The sequence below is a fragment of the Diplotaxodon limnothrissa genome, linkage group LG12 (assembly GCF_057381915.1).
Source record: "Diplotaxodon limnothrissa isolate DT_005_m linkage group LG12, D_limnothrissa_male_GT1.1, whole genome shotgun sequence".
Classification (NCBI taxonomy): domain Eukaryota; kingdom Metazoa; phylum Chordata; class Actinopteri; order Cichliformes; family Cichlidae; genus Diplotaxodon; species Diplotaxodon limnothrissa.
Window position 1 is genome coordinate 9,164,842 of NC_140607.1, and position 22,225 is coordinate 9,187,066.

Genomic DNA, 22,225 nt, shown 5'->3' on the forward strand with positions numbered 1-22,225 from the left:
CTCTGATCAAAAAACAAACAGAAAAAAACAAAACAAACAAGCAAAATGCTGCGGCTTAAAAGTTGAGAAACTAATGGAATAGCTTACGCTGTAGGTTAGATCTTTTTGACCAGGATATGTGGTTGAATGCACATGTTAAACAAATATGTAGGACTCCTTTCTTGCATTTGTGCAATATCCCTAAAGCTAGAAAAATCCTGCTCAGAGTGATGCTGAAAAACTAGTTCATACATTAATTACTTGTAGGCTGGACTACTGTAATTCATTATAATCAAGTTGTCCTAAAACCTCCATTAAAAGTCTTCAGTTGAGCCAAAATACTGCAGCAAGAATGCTGGCAGGGACTAGAAAAAGAAAGGGTAATTCTCCTATATTAGCTTCCCTTCATTGGCTTCATGTTATATCAACAATTAAATTTAAAATTCTTCTCCTTACAACAAGGAATAATCAGACCTCATAGTACCGTGTCACCCCAGTAGAGTACTTAGCTCTCAGACTGCAGCCTTACTTGTGGTTTCTAGAGTATTTAATAGTAGAATAGGAGGCAGAGCTTTCAGGCCCCTTTTCTGTGGAACCAGCTCCCAGATTGGATTCAGACACCATCTCTACTTTTAAGATTAGGCTTAAAACTTTTGTTTTTGAATCCTCCCTTAGCTAAGCTGCTATAGACCTTCCCATGATTCACTGAGTGTTTTTTCTTCACACACCTCTTTTCACTCTCTGAGCTAACACATCACTCTGTGTTTTCTTCCTACTGTTGCCAAGTAATTGGTCACTTTACCTTTCAATACAAAGTGCCTTGAGGTTTACTGTTGTTGTGATTTGGCAATATATAAATGAAAACGAATTGAATAGAATTAGATTTGGGTTAAAATAGACATTTTCACAGTGTTAACCACATGCAAACCTCCGTTTTCCATTTAACTAAATTGTCTTGTGGCGACTCAAATTTTACATACTTTACTATAAACATACTACATTTATACAAGTCCTTTATTACATTTATTAAAGGACCCCTATTATGCTTTGCTTCTCTATTCCTGGCTCTTCATGCTGTCAGTGACTGAAGACATCCACAGAACACACAGAAGCCCTGCTATTCATATCCTTTTCTTGCAAGGGGCAGCCTGTCAGAAGAAAGTTGGTTTAAAGGGCAGAAATGCTAAAACAATGGGTCTAAGACAGATAAATAAGATTAATAGACTGCACACTTCCTGTCTTGAGCACTGGCTCGACATGGTGAAGCAACACTTTGTTTGTTTCGAGCATACTGAACCCTCAACGTGCAAATCTTAGTAGCAGATCCTGTATCTGGATTCAGCACCCCTAAAAAAGCCCAGCAATACACATAACTGCTGATCAGCTACATTTTACAAGGCCCACCCTGCCGATTAGCCACAACTAGGCAGTATAACCACTAACGCTAAAGCCATTAGGCAGTCAAAGGATGTGCTATAACCAATTACCAGCAACAGAGAGGAAAACTAATTATGAATTACAAACTTAGTGACGCTTTACTGCTTCTACCCTGGTAAGGGAGCTGCATCGCTGCATTTGCAAATTACATTCATAGCGCAGCAAAATGGGCTGGGCTGATGGATTTATAGGAAGAGCACAGGCAGCCACCCTTTATAATAAACAACACTCAGGCTGGATGCAAATAGGAAGCGCCTGTGGGCATGCAAACACTGGGTAAATAGAAATGACACACAGACCTGAGGGATGATGGATTGCAGGTATATATTGACATGAATAAAAATGATAATGAACGTCATAACATAGTAATCATTTCTCTCATTTTGTATTTTTCCGAACTTCTATTTCAACCAGTTGTGCCACTCCAAGTTAGAATGAGAATTTCTCTTTTTTTTACAGTGCGACTGAGGGCCTGCAGATTTTTCTGTATAATTTAACACTGGCCTCTAACACGGGGGGTTTCATCAGAGGTTAAGCGGCCTAGCATCGTTAGATAGATAAGAAAACAGAGAGTAAGAGGAGCAGGGCAGGGGATGGGGTCTAATTTCTCATGATTAAAGTCATCCGTCACTGAAGGGATGACACGAGTCCTGGCACCCTCCCACACCGCACTACATCCATCCCCCCCACCACCACCACCACCACCAACTTTTTTTATGTATTTATTTCAATTTTACCCTGTGGGGAAATCCGTGACTTGAAAGAGGCAATTAATGTGTGGCACGAGCTGGCCCTCCCAGTGTGGGGCCACACTGCACATTAGCTGTCTGTCTGCCACTAACAGCCCTTGGGTACTGATGAAAAGATTCACCAAGTGGAAGAGAAGGGAGGAGAGAGACAGAGACAAAGAGAGGGAGAGAAGGAGGTGGTGATGGGGGAAAAAGATGAAGGGACAAATACAAATTAGGCCAGTGGTTGTGTGGTAGAGGATGTGAGGAATGAATTGCCTAATTGGCACATTTGTTTCACTTAGGATGCGGTCATCAGTGTCAGCCCTGACAGAGGGGTTACCAGGTGGGCCCCCGGCATCAGGACTTCCTTCCTGTGATTTCATTACCCGAATTGCCCCTGAAGGTCACGTCCTCACAGCAGCCAGGTTCCCTTATCTACTTAACTACCCACACACATACACATACACAGCTTATTCTTGATGACATTTCCTGATGATTAGATGCTGAGAAATGTGGGTGTCGAGGGGCAATTAGAGGACAGAAGAGCAATGTAAACGGGTGACACTGTAGCCATCACCAAGACTTATGAGGACAGTGCTGATCAAGTCCTTGCCAGCTGAAGCATTTTTTCCCCTCTGCTCATGTGTCTCATTGCTTGGCTCTAATGGTCATTTGATGTCAAGGTGACTCAGTACAAATGGAGTGCTTCAGTGCCCTAAGGAGGAAAATCTGTCTGCTGAGTCATGCTTAGGTGTCACAATTTTACATGATCTCCTCCCGCCTGTGGGTGACTCTTACCTGCCTGACTGTGGGAAACGGAAGTTTTCCTCTGCTGAGCATCTCATCAGTGCAATTATATAGATTAAGTGTGCCACCGGGCATATCCCTGGTGATCACGTGACACCAGCAAATCAGACTCCTGGCTTCAGGGCTGATCCTCCCAATAGATCTCTCCGTCCACCAATCAGCAGGCTTTGTCATTAAAAGTATGTGTGCATCCACACATACACACAGATACACTTTGAACTCAGCATGACATGCTGTGTTCATCCGAACAGTCAGCCCGACAGCGGCAGGTTCATTCGGAGGGGAGCTATCTGCAGCTCTGTTGTGCTCTCCTGCTCTGGAGGTTAATCAAGAATGATACGTGGAGAACAGAAAGTGGGTCTGCATCGCCCATCCCCTCTCCCCTGTTGCTTCCCAAATGCCACCTCTCCTCCCCTCTGAGCTACAAGGAGCTGCATTACTATTCCACCTCGATCTGTCTTATCTTAACGAAATAAATAGAGGGAGCGCCTGGCTGTGGCCTGGGCCGGGAGGGATGTAATTGCTCGGCTTAATAATGAAGCTCATCATCTGCTCTCTAGGAGCTTTTCTCTGACCTATGAGAAAATAACAGAGGAGTCGGATGTGAAAGTAGAAACAAGTGCAACAGAGGCGGGAGGTGGGATAGAGTTAAATGCTAACTTGTTTTCGGAGCTGCATCGCAATGTCTTTGTGAAGCTCACCAGAGGAGAGCTTGTATCACGGTGCAGGAGCATTTAGTTGATGCTCCTTTGTACTGTGGCCTGTCTACCTGAGCTACTGTAGATCAAGGGGATTCATCCTGGATTAAAGGCTTTCATTCAGGGAAGCTGAAATTGGCTTCCAGTTTGGCTGTTCATTTCACACTTTCTCTAAGAGTAACCTCTCAAAAGAAACTCATTATACAAGGCTCTCATGGACCTCTTTTCTCCCCAAGTTAAAAGATCTACTCTGCATTCACATCTCCTGATATCTGTGAACTACAAGTGGAGAATTGGTCTTGGATCGGGAGCCGTGAAACAAAATTGCAAATAAGTTCCTTCTATGTTCTCTAACCATAGCCAAATTAATTTCAGCTCTCTGAATATGAGATATGAAGGTATTTTGTTGCAAAAAGACCCCATAGAAAGTTACATTTTGATGCTTACATTTTGTCCCACTGAATTCATAAAAAGACACCAACAAAGACTTTACTTTTGATTAAGTCTTAAATGGATGTCTGAGCATTAAAGGCTGAATCTGTTTTCTTTACAAAGAAATGATGTGAAATGGCTGAGAGGGTATAATTATTGATTTAAGACCATTTCAACAAATCTAAACATACAGAAACATACACAATAGCAGCCACGTCAAATGTCTTGTGGGAGAGACCCTACAATAATACAGGGATTTGGTTGGTTTTTTAGAGCATTATATAACTGATGAACATGCTGAACATCTTAGCTAACAGCTGCATTTAGGTGTCTGAACAAGGGCATGTAGCAAATAGAGACTTAATCAAGCTAGTTAGTAATCCCCAATATGTACAACAGTAATTCATTCATTCACTCACTTATCCCTTTTTAAGGGTTGCAGGGGGAGCCTAAGGGGCCTATCCCAACTGTCTTAGCGCGAGAGGCAGGGTACACCCTGGACAGGTCACCAGTACACACAGACAACCATTCGCAATCACATTCACACCTATGGGCAATTTAGAGTTCCCTTTCAGTCGATTCACTCGGTACAACACATAAGTATGGGATATCACGCCCTCGCGTGTCCTGGCTGAAGAAACCTTTAATCACGCCTTTAAGGCAGATGACGTGTGATGACACGTGCACGGCCCCGCCTGCACATATAGCCGCTGTCATCACAGTCATCCCTCAGTTCTTACGCTCTTCACCTCGCTGAGAACACCTCTGCTGAGTTGGGCTAGCTAGCTGCTGCTAGTTAGCTCCGTTGTCTGCCGACTTGAACTTAGCTTAACTGCCCCTGTTGGTGTTAGCCTCCACCGCGCAGTTGGTGTGTAGGCTGCCCGCGGAGCGCTAATTTCAAGTTTTTCCCGTGCAGCGTTTTGCTTTGTGTTTTGGAATGTACTCTAAACCGAAGCGAGCAAAGCAGAAATCTTCTGTTCGCCCCTGCCCTCAGGGATGCAGTTCCTCTTTGCACGACAGCGACCAGCACGATGCCTGCCCTGTCTGCCTGGGGATCGTCCACGCTAGGAGAGCGTTGACGGAGCCCGAAGCCTGTGCGTTATGTCGCCAGCTCCGGCGCTCGACCCTGGAAAGACGGGTGACGTTTGTGGAAAAAGTGCTGGGACGCTCGGCTGTCGCACGGCATGACCCTCTCCTTTCTGAGTCTGGAGCCCCGGCTTCGTCCGAGTCCGAAGACGAGGATTTTCCGGTCTATGTCCCCGCAATTAGCTGGGCTGACCACATGGACTACGTTGACGGATTAGCCGATGACGAGCCGGAACCATGCAGGAGCGCTGGCGGGCTGAAGCCCGTCAGCGCTCCTGCATGGTTCCTGCATATGCATGGTTCTCCATCGACCACGATGCACCCTTGGGTTTGGACGCGCTAGCGCACCAATGGCCAGACGTGCTCCTGTATGCATTTTCCCCAGTGGAAATGATATCTCCAGTTCTAGAGAGAGTGCGTCGGCATTCCCCCTCTCTCTGATTCTAGTGGCCCCTTGGTGGCCCACAAGGTCGTGGTATGCAGAGATAATCAGCCTGCTAGCAGTGAGTCCTTGGCAGCTTCCTCTCCGCAGGGATCTCCTCTCTCAGGCAGGAGGAGAAGTGTTTCATCCGTGCCCAGATCTGAGGCGCCTTCATGCTTACCTGCTGAGAGGTTAAACTTGATTGCTAAGGGTTTGCCACCTAGTGTGATAGCGACAATTCAGAGCGCTAGGGCCTCATCTACTAGAGGCTTGTACGCTTACAAATGGCGAGCCTTCGAGCAATGGTGCCAGGACCACCACACTCTCCCATTTCAGTGCTCTATTGTGGATGTTTTGACATTCCTGCAGGAGCTGCTGGATAAGGGCCTTTCATTTTCAACAATTAAGGTTTATTTAGCAGCTATTATCTGCTTGTCATATTGGCTTTGACCGGGTGACACTAGGTGCACATCCCCTCGCCATACGTTTTCTGAAATGAGTTCGCCGGCTGAGGCCCGTGCTTAAGTCCAGTGTCCCTGCTTGGGACTTGTCTTTGGTGCTGGAGGCCCTTTGTAGCCCCCCTTGAACCCATTGAGTCTGTGGATATGAAATTTCTTTCGTATAAGACTGCATTACTTCTCGCTTTGGCTTTGGCAAAGCGAGTGGGTGACCTTCATGCACTCTCTGTGCATCCCTCCTGCACACAGTTCTCTTCTGATGGCCACAAGGTCGTATTGCATCCAAATGCTGCCTATTTTCCCAAGATCATGCCTGCATCTTATAGCTCAATGGAGTTGAGTTGCTGAGCTTTTGCTCCCCACCTTTTGCATCTGAGGAGCAGAGGATGCAGCATTCTCTTTGTCCAGTGCGTGTGCTACGCACCTACATTGAGCGCACTCAGAATGTGCGTTTATGTGACCAGCTGTTTGTCTGCTTCGCTGATCCAAATAGAGGTAGAGCTCTGTCCAAACGGAGGCTGTCCCACTGGATTATAGAAGCTATCTCACTGGTGGTCTTGCTTTTCCCCACGGAGTGAGAGCTCATTCCACCAGGGGGATGGCAACCTCATGGGCTCTTTTTAAAGGGGTGCCTGTAGCTGATATTTGTGCAGCAGCTAGTTGGGCATCAACGCACACTTTTGTGCGGTTTTATCGGTTGGACGTTACAGCCCCTTCGGTGGCTCATGCTGTCCTTTCTGCTGGGTCTACCACTCACTAAGGATGTGGTGGTCCGATTCCGGTTCGGTGGCTGCTCTGTGGGACGTGTATATATGTCCCATACTTATGTGTTGTACCGAGTGAATCGACTGAAAGGGAACGAATAGTTATGTCTATAACTTCTGTTCCCTGAAGGAGAGGAACGAGGTACAACACAAGGTGGCCCCACTGAGCGGCTATCGAACTGAGGGATGACTGTGATGACAGCGGCTATATGTGCAGGCGGGGCCGTGCGCGTGTCATCACACGTCATCTGCCTTAAAGGCGTGATTAAAGGTTTCTTCAGCCAGGACACGCGAGGGCGTGATATCCCATACTTATGTGTTGTACCGAGTGAATCGACTGAAAGGGAACAGAAGTTATAGACATAACTATTCGTTTCCAATAAACATGTCCCCACTAACTGCATGTCTATGGACTGTGGGAGGAAGCCAGAGTACCCGGAGAGAACCCACAAAACATGGGGAAAACATGCTCCACACAGAATAATGGTGATGGTGGAATTGAACGCAGGACCTTCTTGCTGTGAGGCAACAGTGCTAACCACAATGCTAATGTACTGCTTTGCTAAAACAGTAATATGCTTAAAAATCAAAGTATCCATGTTTTGGTTATTTCCACCGTTCTTTTTCTTTTTTTCAGTCTTTGAGTGAATATGTTGATCAAAGGGTAATTGATAAGAGGAACCTAAAACAGGCTACAAATGGTCCACATGCAGACTGTTTGGCTGGTTGATTCATTGGTTTGTGTCTTCCTTTTTCCTCGTTCTATTGCAAAAGCACATACCTTATTTGGATGAAAATAATCTTTATTAGTGCAAGTCAATGGAAAACTAAGATATTGTAATATTTACCGCTCTCTATTTGTCACTACAGGCCACCTTTGTAACTCAGCTCAAATATGACAACTTCCATGGAGTTATATTTTTATCACTAGGTTTACACCTAGTGATAACCACTGCCACATCTGAAGGTTTTTGACTCCTCAAATGCAGTGGAAAGTCTGAAAGGTTAGAGCTCATTAAAGGAAACAAACAATAAAAAAAAAAGTTTTAAATGTATTCATGGTTAAGGGAATATTCTTAATTGGGGAAAGAAAAGGAACCGTTTTCCTTCTAAGGCCAACATTTAATTTTACCAAACACTACCTGGAGGTATCAGTGTCTCATTATCTGTTTTCTACAATTTCTTAATTAGAAACTTAAACTTGCTGACTTCTCACAAGTTGCTGAGATTTAAAGGATTGTAGTTAACATTATGCATTTGTATGATCATTTATCACATTTCTTTTTACTCAAACAAAAGAGAAAGCATAATTTGTCTATATGGGAATGTTTTTGCATAAAAATAAATATATAAATTCTGTCTTACAGAATTAGATTTGATTTAGACTGAAGTATGGCAATAATAATAACTAGAAAGACTCAGGTGCACACTATATTTCCAAAGAAAGTGATCTAGAGAGGTAAAACTGCGTTGTGTCAGCGGAGCTTCCTGTCTGACTGTTCACAGCCACAACACAAGCTCCCCCAATCAAAAGTTTCAGCAAGCACTGTGTTGTCTAACATGCAAATTTTGAGCCCCAGAGATATAAAACCACTCACTCCTACTCGCAAGTGTCAGCCTAGATGCAACAACTTTAATCTTCCACTTGACCTACTGCACCTTTTCAATGAGGAACTTAACTGTCTTTGTACAGGTTTTCACAATTAAAAAGGACACTGCTGTATTATGTTTTCATAACTACTTAACTCATTCACTGCCAGGGTTTTTGAGCATTTTTACTCATTTTTGAAGAGCCACAGAAAACTGTGTGTTATGATCACATAAACGCTGAACCTACCAAAATGAAGAACAGACTCTCTTCTTCCATCCAAAAAAAAAAAAACTTGTTTCTACCATTTTCCATTCTTTAGTAATCAGCTGTAGAAGAGAGGTGGGTTCCACCAAAAATGCCTGTTTTGACCAAAAAAAGGGAGAAAACGAGCTTTTTGTGAAAAATACATTTCAAGCAGTCTGATGTTCACTGACAAGCTGCCCGAGGTTGTATTCTAGCCCCTCCCATTGAAAACGTAATTGACGTCTATAGACGTCAATGGCAGTCAACGTAAGTTTTTCAATGGCAGTGAATGAGTTAACAAAGCCAAACTAATGTCAGGTCAGTGCTTTTCTTCATCATACATAATTATGTATTCATGGTTTTAGAGGGGTTTCTGTACATAAATGAAAGAAACAGAAAAGACAAACAATGCTGACTGTTACAGAGTAGGAGGAATAACTAAACGACAGAAAAGGAGGTGGACTACAGGACATCTGCCATGGCCCCTCCCTCGTGCAAATAAAGATCTCCAGAGTGCAGGAGACCTTCCTGCTCAGTGTCAGACTCCAGCCTAAATAAACTGTTGTAACCACATAATGCAAAATGATTCCACCGCGAGTGACTGGAGACTCATTAGCTCACACTGACATCCTTGCTGACGAGGTTGATTCCCAAACACAGCCTATGCGCCGCACTTCAAACTGCATTCTCGCATCCTATTGGTCCTACCACAGCAGCAGCCATCCTGCAGCTGCAGTCACTGAAACCTCATACTAGCGCACTCACGGACGCCATCTCAATATTTCATGGACAAGGTGCGCTGAAATCGACTGGGCTGAAGATATCTGCCCTGTGCTCCCTACATTATTCACTCCCATCTCTTGTGGCCGGGCTCATTTGTGTTGACAAAGGACTAGATGGGACATTGCGATTCGGTCTGAGCCGCACGGATTCACCTATTTTTATCCACGCCGTGGGTTCTGCAGCACTGAAATGACATCACTCCTCCATTTTCATGTTGAATTATTTAGACAGTGCGGGGCCAGAAGCTGACCTCTGCCTAAATCTGTTTCCTGCACACAGCAGTCACACATATATTGTTCATGCTGATTATTGCAAGTCTACATAAAAATAAGAGGAATGGACATTTGGTGCCAAATGTGTATTTGGTGACATTTGAACACTATTTGCCCTGATGAGTGAGTACTGCAGGTCACTGTGTATGAAACGTGTCCTCCATCTCCCTGGGAGCCTCCATTTAAGTTGGCTCTAACCATGATTTAAATGCTTGAAGCAAAAAATATAATAATAACAACAAAATGCTCTTTAGAGGTAACAGCTGGTGAGTGTTAGCACCACAGTCCAGGATGAGACAACGAACATCCAAGAATACATTGGGAAGATGGCCCCAACTGACCGAGTGCTCAGTGAATACCTCAGGCAGCAGAAACCCAAGAAAGAGGAGGGAGACGAGGAACCATCATGGAAGGACAGGCCCCTGCACGGTATGTACCACCGGCAGATAGAGGAGGTGGCTGATATCCAGAAATCCTACCAGTGGCTGGACAAAGCTGGACTGAAAGACAGCACAGAGGCACTAATCATGGCAGCACAAGAACAAGCTCTGAGTACAAGATCCATAGAGGCTGGGGTCTATCACACCAGGCAAGACCCCAGGTGCAGGCTGTGTAAAGATGCCCCAGAGACAATCCAGCACATAACAGCAGGGTGCAAGATGCTAGCAGGCAAGGCATACATGGAACGCCATAACCAAGTGGCCGGCATAGTGTACAGGAACATCTGTGCCGAATATAACCTTGAAGCCCCGGGGTCAAAATGGGAGATGTCCCCAAGGGTGGTGGAGAATGACCGAGCTAAGATCCTGTGGGACTTCCAGATACAGACGGACAAAATGGTGGTGGCTAACCAACCAGACATAGTGGTGGTAGACAAACAGAAGAAGATGGCCGTAGTGATCGATGTAGCGGTTCCGAATGACAGCAATATCAGGAAGAAGGAACACGAGAAGCTGGAGAAATACCAAGGGCTCAGAGAAGAGCTCGAGAGGATGTGGAGGGTGAAGGTAACGGTGGTCCCTGTGGTAATCGGAGCACTAGGTGCGGTGACTCCCAAGCTAGGCGAGTGGCTCCAGCAGATCCCGGGAACAACATCGGAGATCTCTGTCCAGAAGAGCGCAGTCCTGGGAACAGCTAAGATACTGCGCAGGACCCTCAAGCTCCCAGGCCTCTGGTAGAGGACCCGAGCTTGAAGGATAAACCGCCCGCAGGGGCGTGCTGGGTGTTTTTATATATATATATATTAGGGGTGCAACGATACACAAAATTCACGGTTCGGTTCGGTTCGATACTTTGGTGTCACGGTTCGATATTTTTTCGATACAAAAAAAATGTTCATGCCTTTTTAATTTGTCATTTATTAAAATTATAAATATATATTTTAACTCAAAAGTACAGTTTTTAAATTTAACCCTAACCCTTGTGCGTGTTTTTTATTTTGACAGCGAATGCGCACCTGCGGACCACTTATGTGCAGCCCTGGTTATTTAGCTCGTCATATTGCAGCCACAGAAATTCTTTTGTCCATGAAACCATAAAGCTGCACTTTCTTTTTGCCTTATAGTCTGATTTGTCATAACTTCTCAGTTTTGTGGTAAGCTTTTCTTTGGCTGTCACTTCTTCACCCTGACCTGTCTTATTTGGCTCAGCAGAACTAAAATATATATCTGTCTGTGAAGGTCATCGTAGTCAAATATAAATCCTGCTGCTTTTACACACGCACTCACATAAGCTCAGCGATTCTCTGCGCGATCAACCTCTCACATGTTTAAGCTTGCTGCGGGAGATTTCACTTGTCATGTTTGCATAGTAAGCTAACAATTAATAAGACTATGTCAGAGGAATTGGTGCACAAATTATCATCACTCACAGATCAGTGCTGTCATTGCAAAGTGAAAGCAAAAAAACAAGCGCAAATTCAAACGCGATTTCAATATGTCACATATTGACAGTGGCTCACCGATGCCAATGACATAATTACCCAGCTACATTTCTGAAAGAATGCAAAAGCATTGACATATATTTTTCCTTCCTGCAATAGCCCGACGGGCAGGGCAGAGATAGATTTTGGTAGCCCGACTGAAAAGATCGCTAGCCCCGGGACTCGGGCTAGCGATATTGCGAGCCCTGTATCTGATTGAGGAATCACTCATCTTTGGAAAAAGAGAGTTTATTACAGAGAAATGGCTCTTTCCAAAATAAAAGCTATACTATCCGCTTCTTCTGGGCTATATTCTCAGCAGCATATTAAACATATAAGGAGAATCATGTGCTAACAGCTGTCTAAATGACTCGGCTAAAGTTAGTAGCATGCTTGCTTGTTTTTTTTCTGCTTCCACTTGTCTTTGCACTAGGATGATGTCGGTGTAAATGTGCAGTCATATTCGTTGTGTTCCCACTAGTGCTTTCAGGTTAATCTCGTTGAAATGACCTTAACGCCACAACACGGCAAATCTCCGTTAACGAGCTACCGCCGATTGCCCCGTGCATGGGGCTAGACGGCCAACACGTTAACGAGCTAACTGCGCTAACACACTAGCTCCCACCCATGTAATTGAGCATTGCATGGCACATCCAACATACTGTTTTACTTTAGTGCATGACTCGCTTACCTTCAGGGTCATACGTCACATGAAAACCAAAATAATTCCAAACGCCAGATCTGAATGAGGGTGCGGGAGGTCCATGTTGTAAGGAGAGCTTAACTTCTGTCTCGCTAGCTTGCCCTGCGCTCTTCCTTCTGATGATGCTGTCTGTGTTGAGCGCTCAGTGAATCTGCGTTCGACTACTCCGCCTAGGCTGCACTGTCGAGCCTAGGCGGAGTAGTCAAACGCAGATTCACTGAGCGCTCAACACAGACAGCATTGTCAGAAGGAAAGTTGATAAAATAAATTAAAAATTTTGTATTGTTCGATACATATGCATACCGAACCGAAAGCACTGTATCAAACGGTTCAATATCGATACGAATATCGTTGCACCCCTAATATAAATATATATATATATATATATATATATATATATATATATATATATATATATATATATATATATATATTTATTGGGTGAATGTGCAGTAGTAGCAGCGAGCAGGTAAATTCTGTACATTAATATGAATAGACATCTGACTATTTTACAGGATAGACAATATAAACATATTTAAAATTAAAGGAATTGAAATGTACATTGTGCCTTGGTTTAGTGTCTGGAAGAGTCCTGTCTCAGTCAATTATAGATGATGTGAGAGGGCAGGTGTGTGTGTTTAGGGCCCGGATGGCTTGGGGATAGAAGCTCCTCTTGAGTCTCTCTGTCCTTGCCCGGAAGATGCGGAACCTTCTACCAGATTGCAGAAGTTGGAACAGTTTGTTGCCAGGATGGGACGGGTCCTTCAGTATCTGCGCTGCTCTAGTCCGGCATCTCCTGGTGTAGGTGTCCTGAAGCGGGGGGAGAGCAATCCTGCAGCAGCGTTCTGCTGTACGGATCACTCTCTGGAGAGCTTTTTGGTCCTTCACACAGCTGTTCCCAAACCACCATGTCATGTTCTGTGTGAGGATGCTCTCCACAGCGCCTGTATAGAAAATCCTGAGGATCTTTGGAGAGACCCTGAACTTCCTCAGTTGTCGTAGGTGATACAGGCGCTGCCTAGCCTTTTTGGTCTGGACCTGAATGTGGGCAGCCCATGTCAGGTCTGAGGAGATGTGGACACCAAGATACTTGAAGGACTGCACCCTCTCCACTGGAGCTCCACTGATGATAATGGGCTTGTAGTCTCTGTGCTGACTCCTTCTGAAGTCCACCACCAGCTCCTTGGTCTTGCTGACGTTCAGCTGGAGGTGATTGTTCTTCACTTCATCCATGTAGGCCGTCTCATCGTTGTTGGAGATGGCACCCAACACCACTGTGTCGTCAGCAAACTTCACAATGGTGTTGGAGCCATGGGTGGCCACACAGTCTGAAGTGTAGAGGGAGTAGAGCAGTGGCGAGAGGACACATCCCTGAGGTGCTCCTGTGTTGATGGTGATGCTGTTGGAGAAGCACCTGCCCACCCTCACCACCTGAGTTCTGCCAGTGAGGAAGTCCAACACCCATGCACACAGACGGCTGTTAAGTCCCAGATCCCTCAGCTTTGTGAACAGTCTGCAGGGCACTATTGTGTTAAACGCTGAACTGTAATCAACAAACAGCATTCGCACATAGTTACCCTGTTTCTTGTCCACATGGCTGAGAGTGGTGTGTAGGACGTGGGCGATGGCATCCTCTGTGGATCTTAGAGTAGCTCTGCTTGATACACAGTTCAAATAATCCTTTTTTATGATATACTGACACTTGGTGCAGTTCCCCTATTCATCCTCACCTTAAAACAAGCCTTTTCAACTCCATCCCAACTTCTTTTAAGGCAACTTTGTTCAGATTGGTTGCCCCTCATAAACAGAAGGTTCAGAAGAAAGAGTATGGGTGCGACTGTTGTGCTCGCATCTAGAGCACACCTGAGGTGACTATATCAGGGAAATCTGCTCTTACTGACATCATAAAGAGCCAAGATTAGAAAAAACATGTTCAGAGATGGAGCTCACTGGTATAACGGAACATATGACAAAAAATCCAAGAGAGCATATAGGTGTCCTTTAAAAACTTTATAACAATATTGTCTGACTGTTATCTGACCTAGACCTGATCCTGAGCTTCACCTGACTTGTTATCAGGGTCATCAAGTAACAGACATTAAAAGACAAACATCCAGTTACAGTTAAACCCTTATAATTAAGTGTTAGCAAAAAGATGACAGGGACTTGCACCATCTATCTAAATGTTCACATGCTCTTACTTTTACTGGCCACATTTATGTATACAAAGTCAGAAACTCAGAAAACAACAGAAATATGTTCTCAAATAACAATTTAATAATATGATGTATAAAATGCTAGAAAATAAAAGATTAAACAAATATAGTCTACTAGGTTATTGACTTTTATTGCAGTAATCAGCTTTAACCTGTCCAAAAAATGGAGGTTTCTGAAGACATGAATTTACTCCTTTACTCAAACATTGTAGCCAGAACACTGTATCATATACTGACAGATCTTAGAGGACCTGGAAACTTGTCAGCTGAAGCTGAGGACCACAAAACAGAACATGGTGGAAAAATATATGGGTCACAACAATAACTACTATGACTGATGGGCTGATTATTAAGCCAAGGCCTTGTATCTGTGATAAAAGCACCTGCTTAGAATTAAAAAAAGGTCTAACTAAATAAGTGGTTATGGTTTTGGTGGACATTTGGTGGAAACAAAACTGTAATTACACCACACCTACATAGCACACTGACTGCCATCAGATCCTTGCTATCTAATTATAGCATAAATACAGATAATCAAATCTTATCAGAACACCTACGCGGTCGTGATGTGCTCTTGAGCTTAAACTCATAAAAAGTAATTAGCAGATATATATGTTTCACTTTGATTACTGTGTCAAGAAAGTTTAACGTGATGAAGAAATGCATAAGACAAAGCCAAGTTGTTGCTGTGACCGCGTCTTGAGATTTTTTGCTGTCAGTAAAACATGTTGATAATCTGCATGCTGAAGTAAATGTAACAAATAATGTGGATCAGGAGTTTGTAATATGGATGAAATCCAATCTTTAGGAAACCTGAGGACATTCAACAACACAGGTAGATCACATATGATAAATTTTTCAAAGTTATGAAAAAAGATGATATACAGGTATGATATGAACTTACCCTTGAAAACCTGAATGTGTTCTTGGCCCTACTGGCAATTGCTCAGCTTTAGAAGGGATAAATGCTGTATGAGACTTACGTCCGCTAGAAACCAAACTATGTCGTTATTCATGACAAAGAAAGACAACACAGTTGGTACCAATATGACAGTTTTGTTTGAGAAAGACTCGAGCTATATGGAAAAGAAAGATTTACTTTTGTCTCTTGGAGTATGGTGCATATGTCTTCTTATGATTTACTAATGAAAGTGTTACGTCCCACCCGAAGGGGTCTAGGCATGCGAGTGAGGGGACCAGTAACAAATGAGTCCAGAACAGAATGAAAGGAAAACAGACCAGTGTTTTTAGTAAATAAAATAGTCTTTATTATAGATCATCTTAACATAAAGAGCCAGCAACGCCGTTTTACCAATAACACTCAGAAAAAGAGAAAAAAGGTTGCAACAACAAAGAACACAACAACCAAACAAAAATTCCACACCACGAGGAGGCACTTCCAGGGGCCCACAAACTCACCCTGTCACTAACAGCAGCTGGCTTACTGCTGCCAAGGCCCACAAGCCCACACTACTCACGTAAAGCAGCGATGCTAACTCCACACTTCAAGCAGGCTAACCACACACAAGGCAGAGACACCAGAGAACACCCCACACCCTGCTCACAGCTCATCCCCAGCTTATATGACCTCAGAGAGGTGATTGCTGACTGGGCCCAGGTGGTAAGTGAGTCCAATAAGCAGCAGCTGTGTCCTGGGGAGAGAGAGAGCAAGAGAGAGACAGAGGGGTGGAGCAAAAGAGGAGGAGGCGGAGAGAAACACCACGCCCACACAAGGGCAGTATCAGGAGGCCCAGCTAGGGCCGTAACAAAAGCTGCGGAAGATCAGAGGTCGCGATCATATCAAAGCCATAACTAATGAAGTTTCTGATGGTAATTGTGATATATGAGCCTCCCCAGGAACAGACTTTGAGGGAGAAAATGGGACACGATGTGCATGTAAATAAACTCAGCCCAGATAACAGACAAGTGAAAAATATCCACTGTTCTTTGTAAATAATTTCTTAGGTGCAGTGGTGCAATCCCTATCCTGAATATCCATATAGTAACCGCAAGGCACAATCAACCCTTTTATGAGCACGCAGTAGAAGCTGACAGATCAAACAACAGAATCCAGGAGGACAGGGAGCAACATCCCACTTCTGCATTTGAAGCCAGATGTTTCTGGTTTGCATGGCTAAGAGAACATGTGAAAGGCTGATGTGTAGATCTTATTGACAACATTGTGGATAGAGGTTTGGATTAAAAGCTATATTGTGAATCCTCTTCATCAGGAGGTGTCTAGCGGACTTTGAAGCCAGTGCCTTTGTGTCCAAATATTTATGTGCACTTATCACTAGTTTCTAAACACAACTATATCAATCTCTTAAAGGTCAGAGAAAGCGGAGCTGAAGGTAGAATCGACTTTCTGAGTGGCACAGAGCTACTCTCACAGAATAAGTATCCGCTCTGATGCGTATGTTTTCTGCTCAGTGGGAGTATAAGCTTCTTCTCTTTTGGGACAGGCGGAGCTGAGGAGCAGCGGACTTACCTCTGCAGCGGGCACTCCCTCCGGAGGACGACAGTGCAGAACGATCATCCCATTGATTGGGACCTCCTTCCCCTGGGGGTCCTGCTCAAAGTTTTTCCTCAGGTCTGTATGGGGAGATAAGAGGCTGCTGTCAGGTGTCAAGTGTCATGGTCAGCCTGGCCTCAATTCCCTTTAGCAGCTAACACGCAGGCTTGCCCCTCTGCACACCACGACCTTCAAAATCCAATGTAGCCTGTATACGATAGAGAGGATCCAATGGCCCTGTGCTGGGTAATCTGTTAACAAGGTGGTTTGAAGGATATGCTGGATGGATGAAGTGAGCAGGATTGCTATGATCATCCTGGGCACTCATGTGCATACAATAGTGACAGATCCTATTCGGCCCATTTTCCAAACTGCCTTTGATAGCTTATTGCGCTGCAGCTATTCACTGAAAACCAGTTAAAACATAAAGCAGGAATGTGCCTTTGAAATTTTCACTTCAGTTATGAATGGGTTTTTATGAACCCTTGGGATCACAAGAGGTTGCTTGCATGTAAAAGATCCACATACAGGAGGGAAGGTGTTGAGCCTGCAGTCAAAACCTCAGTTCAGCTGGCAGCTACACTCAGTGTAAAATGACTGCAAACACAGTGACACCCAAATCTCAGTAGATAAAGAGCTCGACAGTTACTGTCATTCACCAAACATATTCTTTTTTCTCTCAAAGGACAAAAGAAATATGTTGCTTTCTTACTGTATTTAATTTATTTTGACTTTCGCTTGGCTTACAAATTCTGTAACCTCTAACTAGAGGTTACTGACATGCAGCAGTATTGGTCTCAGACAGGAGTGGTTGAAAGTAGCTGATTGTGTCTAACTTGAGAGCATTTTGTTGGGAATTGATTATTTCATTGCTAAAAAATCTAATTCAAGATAAAATCAGCTTGTTGCGCTCGCACAGTTTGGTCCAAGGAGAGGGCTCTGTTGTCTGTACACTCCGCTCTCTTTGGGGACAGACACTGTAAATCATTTGCCAGATAGTTTTGTTAATTTGTTATATGGCATTATTTAAATACAACTGGTCGCTACAACTTTGAAGTTGGAGTGTGCAACATTTTCTTCAGAGACTGCTTTAGATAAAGTAAGCAAATGGACCAAAGGTTAAAAAAACTTGAATAAAACATGAGACACACAAATATTTTGTTATAACATGGTCATGTTATTATAATGCTGTATTAACTAGTATTTTTTTTTAAATATATAGACCCTTGGAGTACATGCCTGCATAAATAAATCAATGTCAGAGTCACTTTACATACAGCAAACTTTGACCTGAGTTGGGCCAGACTGGTGAAACTCTCCTTTAACTACACAGTGAATCTCTGAAATGTCTTACTATAAGATAAGGAAGTACATTTTCAGCAGAACCTCTCAGTATTTCTGTGTTTCTATGCTTTTTAACCAGTGTTAACAAAAAAATAGATCACTTTTGATTGAAGGTTATAATTTTGTTTGCTAACATAATGGGCCACTAAGCTAGCATCCTCTTTCTTTGAAAAAGGAGCCCTTATTACCCACAGAGCAATTCAGCTACTACTGTTCTAATTAGTCTCAAAAACCAGGACAAAGCAGAGTGTGGTTTGTCAGTTTCTCAGTGAAGCCCACTCCTTGTTTGTCCCTTTTCATTTACAAATACCAACATTAAAAGCACTCAGCTTGAAGCTTCATAACTTGGACTGTGAGTGCCATTATGCTTGTTCTGAATACAGCCCACGATTCCATCAGAAGTTCACGTTATCCTGGCATTACCTCTACCAGCATGGCAGTGTCAAGTAGACATGAACCTTGCCAAATACATGTCTTTTTCACTCCACACCTTCAGATTTGAGCTCTAAAAATTGAAAACAGTATTGGTTGCTGGACACCAGTAGCTGTAAATAAAAAAAGCGTCCCATTTGGTTAGACAATATTATTTTGTGGGAATTAATTATTCATTTGATAAAAAGTTTTTGCTGCCATGGTCACAGATTTTGGTCCAATGAAACAGGGTTGTTGTCCTTTGTTGGGAACAGATGCTGTAAATCATATGTCAGAGAGGTCTGAGTGGTCATTTGATGTCATTATAAAGCTATCACACAGACCTATGTGGGGAAAAATCACTTTTCCAGTACCCGAGAGCTAGTCATACTATAATTCAATGTGCTTGAGGATTTTATGTCATCTCTCTTTTATCCGTTGATCTATTAGTGACAAAGAAACAGCTGGATGTCTGTGCAGGTTCAAGCCTTTACATTTCTCAGCTGAACTTGTGCAGTGTAGTTTGTATATTTGTAAACTTTGTTTTAGTCCATGGGTCTTACATGCAGCTCATTACAAGAACCATTTAAAGAGTTCTCCATTGATTTAGCTTTACATATCTTTTTGCCTACAATACCCAGAAACCCTGGGTACCACTGGCAGTTTGCTCAGAGGTTTCATTGTGTCAAGGTAGTAGCAGCTAATATATCCTTATCCTCTAGCCTCAAGCAGAGATGAGCCCCAGTAAATCCCCTTTCTTCTAACTCCACACCCCCAGATTATTTTTCATTTTCAATCTTGCAGTCTTCTCCCACAAACAATGCTGACACAAGTATCATCGCATTTATCAAACTTCACATGGCTCCCTTTGGAGACAGAAAAGCCTTTATGCCCCTTTTCCACATATGCACTAGCACTCCCCAGCACACACTTTGATGTGTAAATTGGAGGAGATGCCCTCAAAATAAAAGTATAAATCATATTTATGGACCAAATGTGGTGACATCTATAGCATCATGAAGTACCCTGCAGTATAGGAAAAGGACTGATTTTGAGATAAAATGGAAGAGTCATATATGCATGATTGGTTATCATCTATAGTTCTTTTGTGTTTAATGAACATCTTCTCTAAAATATGTTGTATGTTTATTCAATCATTTCATTCAATCTTGCAATCAAGATTGCAAGCCAAAACTAAAGTCACAAGTTTGCTGTTAAAACTTTGAGTCTTTATACCATTTCTCTTTTACATAAACTTGAAAATTCATGCCCTAAATTTTCACATCTTAGGGGAGAGTTGCAAACTCACAAGCGATGCGAACAGTAGCCTTTCGACTCTTGGATGTGCCCAAGTGGCTCCAGGCAACACAGAGACACCAGTAGTCCTCGGGGCCATGGAAATCTTCCACCTGCTGGCGTGACACGTTGATCATCACTTCACGCACCTTCAGTCCTGGATCAACAGAGAAGGTAAGAGAGTTAGCAACTCCGTGTGCCTATGTGTAGTGTTGCACACCTTAGATTAGATTAGATTCAATTAGAGTTTTGCTACCCTGCATTTGGGACCACTGAAAAACACCTAAAGTGCTGTGCTGAATCAAGTTAAGTTTAATTATTTTCTAAAATTATTAAGACGTTTCTGCCAGTTGTTTGAATCTGTGGCATTTGTTACAAGAAGATGTGCCATATGTGCAATATATTTGTTACTTCTAACATGACATAAATCTAAAACAAAGGAACAGCTCAGGGAGTCACTGTACTATTAATAAGACCATAATGTGAACAGGTAAAACTGGACTTGATCCTTTTATGCACTGTACAGTTCCAAAAGCAAATACTTTTTCAGTTGCACTTCCTTGATCTACAAATTGTTGCAATTTATGTTGCAGGGAACTTGAAAGTATTTTTAGTGAATTCAGAAAAAATTCAAAATAAATATAAATAATAAATATTCAGTGACCAATAACTGCCCTTCGTTCCCTTCAATAACTGTGCCTTATTATCCCTAATAAGGCACTTAGATCTTCCAATCAAATGCTCCTGACGCAACCGAGGTCTCGTCTGAAGTCCAGAGGTGATCGGGCCTTTGCTGTCATAGCTCCCAGACTCTGGAATAACCTCCCTCCTTATATTCGTTCCTCCGAGTCCATCCAGTCTTTTAAATTGCGTCTTAAAACTTATTATTTTACTCTGGCTTTTGATCCAAACTAGTATGTTATTTCATGGCTAGTTTTTGTTTCAAACAATTGTCATATTGTTTTCTGCCCTCCTTTTAACTGTTTCTTTTTTTTATTCTGTCTTATGCTATTGCTCTGACCGACTGTGAAGCACTTTGGTCAACTTTGTTGTATTTTATGTGCTATAGAAATACCTTTTGATACTTTTTTTATTTTTATTTTACCACAATCCTTCCATCCATGAAGTCTCTTCTTCTTCTTTTTCTGAATTAGTAAGCACAGCTTTCCATGCTGTTCAAAGAGCAGTATTCTCTAACTGTTTCTTTCAGATTTGGAAATGTCCTGGAAGGTGTAGTAAAAAAGAAGCCAAGTCAGTCATCTTTGATGTCCTTTCTGGCTGGCTGCGCATTTTTAGTCCTTAAATACATAAGCTTAAGTTTAACCTCCAGTTCATGGACTGGGAATGGGAAATGATAAGAATTTAGAGATTCCAATTGCATTATCTGTATTGCTTATCAATTTGATTAATTATCAATTCTTATTGGGTTCCCACTGGTGCAACTATGAGAGTCACCACCATCTCCAAGCAGCATATCAAATACATTACATTCATGCAAATTAATTAGATGCTGTGTGGTCAAATCTCACACACTAACACAAATTCCTGTCCTAATGAGGACACACATATGATCTTTCTCTCAGTATTTAGGTAGGAACATAAAGCCAACAACACACACCGAAAGATAAAAACCAGCACAAAGAGACTTCAAAGTGATCTCAACAGTCATTCTGCTGTAGAACTGTGAACAGGTAGAAACAGAGGCTGCAGCCTGACTGCTCATCCATTAGTTTCCTGTTGTGCTTCAGGGTCTGGTTGCTGGGGTGGGGTCAGCATTCACTCAGATTTAATGTCACTATGAGATCTTGGCTAACTTAGCATTAGCATGTTGTCTGTACAGGTGCTTGTAAAAAGTCGAAGTTGACTTAGCAGTATAATGTAGTTGTTTCTGTCCTGAATGCAGTTTGCACTTTACCATCGTCCTCTCTTCCTTTTCTGCAATAAAAATAAAACATCCATATCCATGCTGTAGAATGTGCAACTATTTTTCTCCTCCAGCATACAAACTGAAATCAGCTGATTGTGTCAGTGCAAGTAAGTGGGATAAACTGGATCAGGAACAAAGACGACTAACAATTCCACGGAAGTAGACTACTGGGAACTGGTTCTCTACAAAAACT

The 22,225-nt window shown here is 42.9% G+C and overlaps 1 protein-coding gene across 1 annotated transcript in view; it reads right to left on the reverse strand.

Annotated features, from left to right (window-relative positions):
- Positions 1–22,225, reverse strand: part of LOC146620850 (netrin receptor UNC5D-like) — a 283,997-nt gene that overhangs the window by 114,402 nt on the left and 147,370 nt on the right. Inside the window, exons 3-4 of the mRNA XM_085367098.1 lie at positions 20,119–20,262; positions 17,031–17,134 (exon numbers count right to left, since the gene is read on the reverse strand). Of these exons, the coding sequence (XP_085223224.1) occupies positions 17,031–17,134; positions 20,119–20,262 (248 nt within the window). The remainder of the gene's footprint in view (positions 1–17,030; positions 17,135–20,118; positions 20,263–22,225) is intronic.